The sequence below is a fragment of the Littorina saxatilis genome, linkage group LG1 (genome assembly GCF_037325665.1).
Source record: "Littorina saxatilis isolate snail1 linkage group LG1, US_GU_Lsax_2.0, whole genome shotgun sequence".
NCBI lineage: Eukaryota > Metazoa > Mollusca > Gastropoda > Littorinimorpha > Littorinidae > Littorina > Littorina saxatilis.
This window is the reverse complement of record NC_090245.1, coordinates 69,932,936-69,942,935: the sequence shown is the minus strand read 5'-3', so window position 1 is coordinate 69,942,935 and position 10,000 is coordinate 69,932,936. Positions and strand designations below refer to the sequence as shown.

General features: G+C 38.3%; 2 protein-coding genes across 2 annotated transcripts in view; one reads left to right on the top strand and one right to left on the bottom strand.

The window, feature by feature from the left end:
* The window catches only part of LOC138977218 (AT-rich interactive domain-containing protein 3C-like), a 125,979-nt gene extending 119,362 nt beyond the window's left edge, over window positions 1-6,617 (bottom strand). Inside the window, exons 1-2 of the mRNA XM_070350126.1 lie at window positions 6,334-6,617; window positions 1-749 (exon numbers count right to left, since the gene is read on the bottom strand). The exon at window positions 1-749 is cut by the window's left edge and continues 160 nt beyond it. Coding sequence (XP_070206227.1) covers window positions 1-749; window positions 6,334-6,378 — 794 coding nt within the window. The 5' untranslated portion in view covers window positions 6,379-6,617. The remainder of the gene's footprint in view (window positions 750-6,333) is intronic.
* Window positions 6,618-6,867: 250 nt separating this feature from the next.
* Window positions 6,868-10,000, top strand: part of LOC138977201 (U3 small nucleolar RNA-associated protein 15 homolog) — a 92,692-nt gene continuing 89,559 nt past the window's right edge. Inside the window, exon 1 of the mRNA XM_070350108.1 lies at window positions 6,868-7,023. Within this exon, the coding sequence (XP_070206209.1) occupies window positions 6,928-7,023 (96 nt within the window). The 5' untranslated portion in view covers window positions 6,868-6,927. The remainder of the gene's footprint in view (window positions 7,024-10,000) is intronic.

Sequence of the window (10,000 nt, the reverse complement as noted above, 5' to 3'; positions counted from 1 at the left end):
GCAAAAGGTCCGTGTGTGGGGAGCATACCCGCCGCTCGTAGAGGGTGGAGTCCGTTGAGGTCGCGGGGGGGGAGACCGTGGGGGGGCATGCCGAGGTGGGGGGACATGGCGGAGAACTGTCCCAGGGCGGCCAGCTGTGCAGCCTGTTGCACGTGCGCTCTCAGTTCTTCTGACGACATTCTGCCGCTGCCCAGTCCGCCAAGACCTCCAGCGACACTACTGTTTAAACTGTTGTTGTTACTGTGGTGGTTGCTACCTCCACTACCTCCGCTGCTTCTCCTGTCCCCACTGCCACCACCGCCCCCATCACGACCACCATCTCCGACTCCTTCCCCGCTGCTGCTAGGCCGGCTGCCGTGGCTGCTGTTGCTCCCAGGGCTGTTCTGCTGACCTCGTTTCTGCTGGATCAGGTCCTGGGTTTGCTGAAGCTCCTTCTCCCTCAGCCTCAGCTCTTCTTGGTGCCGGACTAGCTCCTGGTGAGCCTTTAGCTCCCTCTCGATTTCCTCCCTCTCCTCTCTCTCCTGCTGCTTGAACTTTTCGTACATCTCGCGGTCCGCGTCGTCCAGCTTGGCGAGGTTTACCTCTTCCTCCGTCTCGCTAAAGTTGTCCGACTCCGGTTCCGAGTCCGGTGCTGGGTGTCCGGCAGGACCGGTGGAGTTCTTGCCTCCTGCTCCCACTGCGGCTGCTGCTGCTGCTGCTGCTGCTGCTGAGTCGCTGTCGCCGTTGCCCAAAGCGTCGTTGACTACTGCCTGTTATGAAGGACAAGCAGGAAGAATGAAAATGTATGCTGTAGGTGAAGGGGGCACGTTTTCAGGGTATTATGCTTGTGTAGACCTATATAAAAACCGCCTGACACTGCGAGGCAATTTTCCTTGTTTTTATAAGGACATTAAAACCTTTGAGTCTTGAGAGAGAGAAGAACAAAAAATAATTCTGTTTGGGAGTTGCTTATAAATGCATGTATCCGTAGCTTAGCTTCAAGCCCAGAATACTGTCGTCTATCGTGTACAGCAGGCTGATTTATTCTTGCTTGAATCGAGAAAAATGTGTCATGGATTTAATCAGTTCAGCTAATGAAAAGTTTTGTCATGGGCTTTGGTTTCATCGTGGTGATGTTTTTTGAAAAAAAAAGATTTTTTTTAAAATTATATAAGTGGGCTTTGGTTTAAACGGGGTTTTTAACCAGCACGATGCGAACATTGTACACTAACACGGACGCTTATAGGGCACAAACTAAAGCATTTAACCTGACAGTGTATGGCTTAAAAAAAAGGCGGTGACATAAGTGGACTTTGCTCAGAACTGTTTCCTAAAATGTGTAGGAGAAACATTGTTGCGAGCGAACATTTGGTGCGTGCTAGGTCAAAATATATGCTTTGAAAGTAAAAAGAATTCTAATGTCAGCTTCGCCCATTTACATAATGCATGCATGCCAGGTAAGGAGAAAGAAGGGAGGAAGGGTAATATGAGCGATGGAGAAAACAAATCTTCAAGTGTTCAAAGTCAAAAATTATAGCCGGGAAGAGCGGTAAAACATTCTGACCAGGAGTGAAAACATTAGTATGCTGAAGCTTAAAGTAACCCCCCAAAAAAACAAAAATAAAAACAATTTTTTTTAAACATCTAAATTAAAAATATTGTAAAATTAAAATAAAATAAAATGGATAAACAAGTCGCGTAAGGCGAAATTACAACATTTAGTCAAGCTGTCGAACTAACAGAATGAAACTGAACTCACTGCATTTTTACAGCAAGAGCGTATACTCGTAGCATCGTCAGTCCACCGCTCGATGCAAAGGCAGTGAAATTGACAAGAAGAGCGGGGTCTAAGTGGGCCTAGTTGCGCTGAGAAGGATAGCACGCTTTTCTTTATCTCTATTCTTTTTAACTTTCTGAGCGTGTTTTTAATCCAAACATATCACATCTATATGTTTTTGGAATCAGGAACCCACCAGGAATAAGATGAAATTGTTTTTAAATCGATTTCGGAAATTTTATTTTAATAATAATTTTTATATTTTTAATTTTCAGAGCTTGTTTTTAATCCGAATATAACATATTTATATGTTTTTGGAATCAGAAAATGATGAAGAATAAGATGAACGTAAATTTGGATCGTTTTAAAAAATTATTTGTTTTTTTACAATTTTCAGATTTTTAATGACCAAAGTCATTAATTAATTTTTAAGCCACCAAGCTGAAATGCAATACCAAAGTCCGGCCTTTGTCGAAGATTGCTTGGCCAAAATTTCAATCAATTTGATTGAAAAATGAGGGTGTGACAGTGCCGCCTCAACTTTTACAAAAAGCCGGATATGACGTCATCAAAGACATTTATCGACAAAAAAGTCCGGGGATATCATTCCCAGGAACTCTCATGTCAAATTTCATAAAGATCGGTCCAGTAGTTTGGTCTGAATCGCTCTACACACACACACACACGCACAGACAGACAGACACACACACATACACCACGACCCTCGTCTCGATTCCCCCTCTACGTTAAAACATTTAGTCAAAACATGTAATAAAAAGACTGATTTACAAATGCAGACAGCTTTGTGTTCAACAATACAATCTAATATTTGGTGAACATATATTTTACTTGGGAATATTCTTCACATCAATATTAACATTTTCAAGCACTTCTTAGTATCTTACAATGGAGAAAACAATGAAGACGTACGGGCTTTAAAAAATCTGGGAGGGTTCGGAAATTAATTGGAGTCTTAATGTTGTTGAAAAGCAATGTATGTACCGCTGAGAAAAGTCTAGAATATTTTCTTTGCTACCTGACAAAATGTAGAAAGTGTAGGCTTAATTGAGAGGCAATATCACAAATTCAAACTTGAGTAAATATATGTAGGAATAAGTACATGGTCGTTGAAAGAAACGTTTATGTTATCAGAACTCTTTTTTTATGCCTTTGCAAGATTATTATTTTAAGACAACACACGCGTCTTAAAACAAACAAAGAACAAGAACAACAAAACCAACAGAACAATCATTTTGTGAGATTTACACGACCTCAAAAGGGTAATTTTGTTTAGATTGCGTGTTAGAAAAACTATTAAATGTATACATATAAAAACAAAAACTTGAAGAAAAAAACCAGAAACATATATTACTCAGAATAATTATTTTCCCAATTTGTTTTCTTGGCCTTTTTGCTTCAATGGTATTCAGTTTATGTCTTTGGTAAATTTGTTTAACAAGCTTCACACAATTATGTAGTTTATATAGCATACAAATTGTAGTACTCAGTGCATGATTTGAAACAAAGGCATTGGACTAATTCACTGAAAACGAATTACAATACATTCATCTTTCTGATTTTTGGTCAGGTATGATACCGTTCAATAATTATGTTAATTTCAATTATCAACTCATCCATCTGACGTTATGATCAATCTCTCTGATGTCTATTCTAGATTTCGTTTTTTTGCTTAGTTTATTTTGTGTTTGTTCATGTTTGTACTGTTATTGTACATTGTCTCTTAAATGTATTGATACTTTTCAGGTGAATAAGAAAAAATGTATACACTTTTTATTTTTATGGTTTCAAGACAATGTTATGTTTTGTGCTGGACGTAGTGAATTATTTCATGCAGTACAAAACAAACAAACAAACAAACAAACAAACAAACAAACAAATTTTCAGTAAGTACAATTTCAGTGAAGAAAAAAAACAAACAAACACACACAACACCAACCTCTCCCTCTCCTTTAAACATAACAAAACGAAAATATAACAAAAGAACAGAAAACAAAGACAATTTCAGTGAGCACCTTTACACGGGTAAGTTGTAACCTACCCTTGAGTAGAGACGAAGGGAGAGAGAGAGAGAGAGAGAGAGAGAGAGAGAGAGAGAGAGAGAGAGAGAGAGAGAGAGAGATAGAGAGAGACAGAGAGAGAGACAGAGAGAGACAGAGAAATAAAGAGAGAGAGAGAGACAGACAGAGAGAGAGAGAGAGAGAGAGAGAGAGAGAGAGAGAAAAGACGGCTAACGAATGACACATATATATACCAAAACAGCCAAGATTGAATCGCGAAGCAGAACTGAGAAAAGGGAACACGAAAAATCCTGATCACTTAGCAGAGAACTTGGCGAAATGTGATCCTATCACCCTGTAATTAATTTTTCTCTGTAATCTCATCGCTAATGAGCACGATAACCCCGCTCTAAGTGCAATGTTGTCCAGAAAAAACCCACATCAATCGTGGTTTTTTTTATCAAGACGAACATAGCAACACACACAAATTACTATTTTCTTTTCTTCCTGTGAATGCAACATCTTCTACTGATAAAGTTTGGAGAAAATGGATGTTCTGTTGAGTTTGACAATTTTCGTGGATTCAACTTTACACACGAATTCCTGACTTGAACACCTATTTCCTGATACGTTTCCTGAATTTTTAAAGCTTCGAATTGGGAGAAATTGCAGGTAAAACTGAGCATGTTTGGGACGTCTCAAACCTAAACCAATAGCCTACATGTACTTCCTGATTTCAAAGAAAGTCAGGTTCCCTCACTGCCTTTTGAAATAATAGAGAACAAAATTAAATGAAAACCATGAACGTCGAAATAAATTAACAGGTGCACAGCGGTGAATCAGAATGAACTGACCGAAGCATTAAATGGTTCAGAAACAAAAAGACAAGATTTTTATTTAAATTGACAAGACTAACACAATAGCTAATCCTTTTTAAAAAAATTTTTTAACATGAATAAGTACGTAAATCGTTAAATTGTGTGACAGAAAGTTTGCTGTTATTCTTGTATGTGTGTATTACCTATGTTTCCAACTTTCAGGTCTTTTCTCCTTAGTTTCACTGTTTGTTTTCTTGGGTTTAGCCTTTGTTTTCTTATCTTTTCTTATGCCTAATCTTAGGAGTCTTTCTAATTTCTTCCACTTATTACCCTAGCCGTCCTCCTCACCCTTCATGTTCGGTCAATAAAAAAAGGGCAAAAAACAACACACACAAAAAACCACACACACACACACACACACAAACCCACCAGAATGACAAAGAGAAAATGGCAAACTGAAGAAAAAATACAGACATGAATGAATAATTTAGTGGGAGAAACAAACACAGACCTGACGCAGTAAATCCTGAAACACGAAATTCATCATGGTGTTTTGAACATCAAAGCAGGCCGCCATAATCAGTACGTATCACCGCATATAAAATTCATTTTCGTTTGTTGTTGTTTTCTCCAAACACACACAAGCTGTACCTATATTGTAAAGCAGCAGAATCTTAGCCTGATGCCATAGGCCCTACGCTAAACGGAAGGGTTGCCGTCAAGTCAAAGTCAAGAGTCCCAGAACACTTTTCTGTCTCTCTCTCTCACTCTCTCTCTTTTTTCTGCCTTTTTAACTCGCGAGCCGAGTCAAGCAAGTAGCAGCTAGAGCAAGCAAGCAAGCTAAGCTGAGTCTCTCGCTCCGTGGGGGCTGTAGTGTCCTCTTGTGTTACCATCCCGCTCTCTACCCGACTCATGCTGTCTGTGTGTGCTGGCGAGTCAATACATGTGCCAGCTGTGCAGGTTTAGAAATCTGACTATTGTTTCCTTCTTGTCTTTCTGCTTTTTTGTGTGTTTTGATTTTTTTAACGAAATATTATATTGTAAAATTTCATATTTCGTTGGTTTTCTGACATTCGAGCAGTCGTTTGCACTAAAAGTAAACTGGCCAAGTACTGACTGACAATAAGTGACACAACGAAAGCTTGTAGTTGTTGCACAAAGTTATGAGAAAAAAAAACCCGACATTTTTGCTCAAAGTTTTATCCTCAGAAATATCCAATCAATGAGTAGACTGGGATAAGATCACAGAGTTGACTAGAATAATATAATCTCAAAAAATAAAACAAGTAAAATATTTGTAAAATAAAAATGAAAACAAACAAACAAACACACCCAGCAAACCATAATAATAACCACTGACGTTAGTCACATCGAGATAGAAATATAAACATTAAAAAAAAAAGCAAACAAATAAAGCAAAAGTGCAGACTGTTCAGATCCCGAAACAATTTCTCCAGTGGTATGCACATCGAGCACAAAAGCAAGAGTCAAAAACTGAGAAAGAGGGGTTGGGGAGAGAAGAGATTGGGGGTGGGGGCCCGGATGGGGGGGGTTAGATATTTAGACAAATGAATAAAAGCACATGTTTAGTCTATTAATACCATCCAAACTTGTGAGATAACAAAGAAAAGGGAAAAAACGAAAAAGAAAATTCAAGTACACACAAATAGGTAATGACATCCATAATCCTCAAGAAAAAAGACAAGAAAATTAAAAAAATTAAAAAGCAAATTTAACATACCACAGGTTTGTGAGCCAAGTTTGATTCAGTATCCATATCAGCCATGCTTGACTCAGTGATCGCAATCGAAGTGTTGAACAGTAATCCGTGACGAGTGCTTCGCCTCCCGTTGCGATACAGGCGTCCTTTCGCCTTTTGATAAACTTTTGGTAAGACAGCGCGATCGCGGTGGCACAGTTGATCAAAGATTCCCCATCCCGCCCGTTCGGGCTCATGATTCGAGTAGGCGAAATTAATTTATGCACTGACAGATCACGTGACCTCAAACTCGCCCCTCGCGCGCTGCAATGAGAAGGCGATGCGGCGGCGATTATGAGCGCGCAAGCGCGAATCTCCGCTTGTTTAGAGGTAGACCATTATTTCAGTCGTCCTCCCTTTTTTTCTTTCTTTCCCCACTGCCTACTTGTCCAGCCTACTTTCTTACCCCCTCCCCCTCCTCCAGGCTTCCCATGGCACATTCCCCCTTCCATGTCTTCTTCCATGTTTGTGTTTTGTGTTTACAGACTGATGTGGGGGACAGAGGGGAAGGAGGTGTGTGAATGCGAAACTAGTCGTCTGCTAGCGGTAGAGTGAGAGTTGTCTTTCCTTACCAAAATGGCGACTGCCTTCAAGAAAACACCGCATGTGAATCCTTTAACCAAGTTTGGCGAGAAAAGTACCACCGATAACCTTTACTGGAACAACTTAGACGTGAGTGAAGTGGTTAAGATGTTGAGGATGATGGTTTTTATGAGATCAAGTCAATACTGGTTGAATGAGAGGGATTTTTGCATGATCTCTCCAGCATAGTTTAGACCGAAACACGAACACGTGGTTTTGTTTCGCCATGGTTGGATTTTGAAGTCCTCTCGGTTCTTCTATCAAACAAATAATGTGTGGTTATTATACGTGCAAGCTTTCGATTGTCGAAGTCATGTGTTATAGTTAATGAATGGACCGCGATTAGCGACCAAAGCAAATTACTGCTATCCACTGATCTAGTCACGCTTGTGATGTTTTGGTCACGAAGAATGCAGGAGTTGCCTCCCATCTTTGTATGTGTTTACTTTTCTGATCTTTCTTTTCTTTTCTTTATTTGGTGTTTAACGTCGTTTTCAACCGTTCAAGGTTATATCGTGACGGGAAAAGGGGGGAGATGGGATAGAGCCACTTGTTAATTGTTTCTTGTTCACAAAAGCACTAATCAAAAAATTGCTCCAGGGGCTTGCAACTTCTATATATGGGTGCGTCTCAGAATCTCGTCCTCTGTTTGTGACATTATCACCAAAAGTAAAATCTTCCCAGAAAACGTTGATAATACTATTTACACACTTCTCAGGGTGTACCTTTTCAGTTTAAACAAGAAAAAATATAACATTGCCTTTAGTTTGCCATATATTGAGCATTATTTGGACCATGTGTGCAAAATCACCCGTGTAACATGGAAACAATAAAAGACAAAAAAACTGCATTTATAAGGCTGAAAACGACTTTTATTCAGTTATTATTGTTGAATCACAAGCCATTATAGAGTTCAATATGAAATGACTACATGCAAACAACAAAATAATGTTTTTTTCAAAGTTCCATGCATTCGTCAAAATTTCAATACAAAAATGAAAATTAATTAATGATATCCTGATCAGAACATGTTGATACATGGCATTCATTCAGTCTTATTGACATTTAACCTTCACAATAGCATATATACAAAGATTTGTTGCTTTAAGACAAAATGTTAGAAAGTTATCCCAAAAGAATGCAAAATGGTCACCGATGTAACATGGAAACATCACTTTTGTAACAAAGAAACGGTTATGCTTTTTCCCACAAACTTTACTAAATGAAGCTGATTTTGCAACCAGATTCTTCTTAGGTAAAATGCCAAACACTAAAACAGGAACAGAAAGAAAAAAAGCTGGACAAAATCAAGCAAACTTTGCCCCAAAAAAGAGAAACATTAATGAAAAGTTCATCACCGACGTAACTCGGAAACGAACAACCAGACATGTATTATAAGGTTTGACATGAAGAATGCAAATGTTCAAAAGTGGTTCATTCAATTGTTAAGACAATAAACCAAAGGCATTGGTTACATATAGAACAGTTGCCACTTGCAGTTAATTAATTTATTTTAAAAGAAATAATGCCCCCTGGCATTGAAGGTGGGGTCACGAATCATGGTTGCATCAGATGTAGGGACTAAGGAAATATCATCGATCCCTGGAAAGCAATAGTAGTTCCCCTCCGGTTTCCTTCGAAGGAACGTTACCACCAGTTCATCAGGTCGAATCTCTTGCACCTGAAACATGCAAGTACCTGCGATTTCAACTAAAGATTGATGCAATATGTGTACTAGTTTCACTGACATGAATTTGTTTAATGTCTATCAAGATTTTGATGCATCCACATTCACTGGCTAAAAACAAAATAAAGTAATTATTTTGTTCAGACTTACCATTCCATTGAACATACAACTTTTACAATTAAAGAAAACATTGACACTTACCGTTCCTTTAAATGGATTTCGGAAATTTAATTTTGATCATAATTTTTTATATTTTTAATTTTCAGAGCTTGTTTTTAATCCAAATATAACATATTTATATGTTTTTGGAATCAGGAAATGATGTAAAATAAGATGAACGTAAATGTGGATCGTTTTATATAAAACAACAATTATTACAATGTTCAGATTTTTAATGACCAAAGTCATTAAATAATTTTTAAGCCACCAAGCTGAAATGCAATGCCGAAGTCCGGCTTTCGTCGAAGATTGCTTTACACAAATTTCAATCAATTTTATGAAAAATGAGGGTGTGACAGTGCCGCCTCAACTTGTACAAAAAGCCGGATATGACGTCATTAAAAGTATTTATCGAAAAAATGGAAAAAAAACGTCCGGGGATATCATACCCAGGAACTCTCATGTCAAATTTCATAAAGATCGGTCCAGTAGTTTAGTCTGAATCGCTCTACACACACACACGCACAGACAAACAGACACACACACACACATACACCACGACCCTCGTTTCGATTCCCCCTCTATGTTAAAACATTTAATCAAGTTTTGACTACGTGAAATCGAAAGAAAAACTATTATTAACAAATGTTTAGCCTAATTTTTCACTTCATAGAATATCATAGCAGCAAAAACTCACCTTTTCTTAAGAACCTTGGGTGTTGATCACTGTCGTAACAAAATCACAGACTTCGGAAACATTCTCGAAATCTTTCTTCGCTGCTGGAAGCTGAACTATTTCTCTCTGTAACTGCGCATGCGTAGTCACCCGCACCTCTAAGTCACTACGCGCAAAATAGTTCTAATCTTTCTTCAAAACTCTGAACATTATTTGCAAAACCGTTCACCATCGTAACGGAATTTTGAAGAAGCATGTCATATTGCGCAACTTTCAACTTAGTTTGCAGATGCAATTTTGAGAAAATAATACTTAAATAACATTTAACTTTGCGAGTTTCTATGCCCTTTCATGTCAAGATCGTGTTGAAGATGAATATGCAAATTCTAAAGTTCAAATTTAGGACTTGTTGCTGTTGCACGCGTGTGGAAACCTATGTTACGACAGTGATGACAAACTTTCAAGCGATTAATTTCGTTTAAAAAAACAATTCTGTGGACAAAATAACATTTCAACTGTCAAGTACACTTAAACCAAACACACAT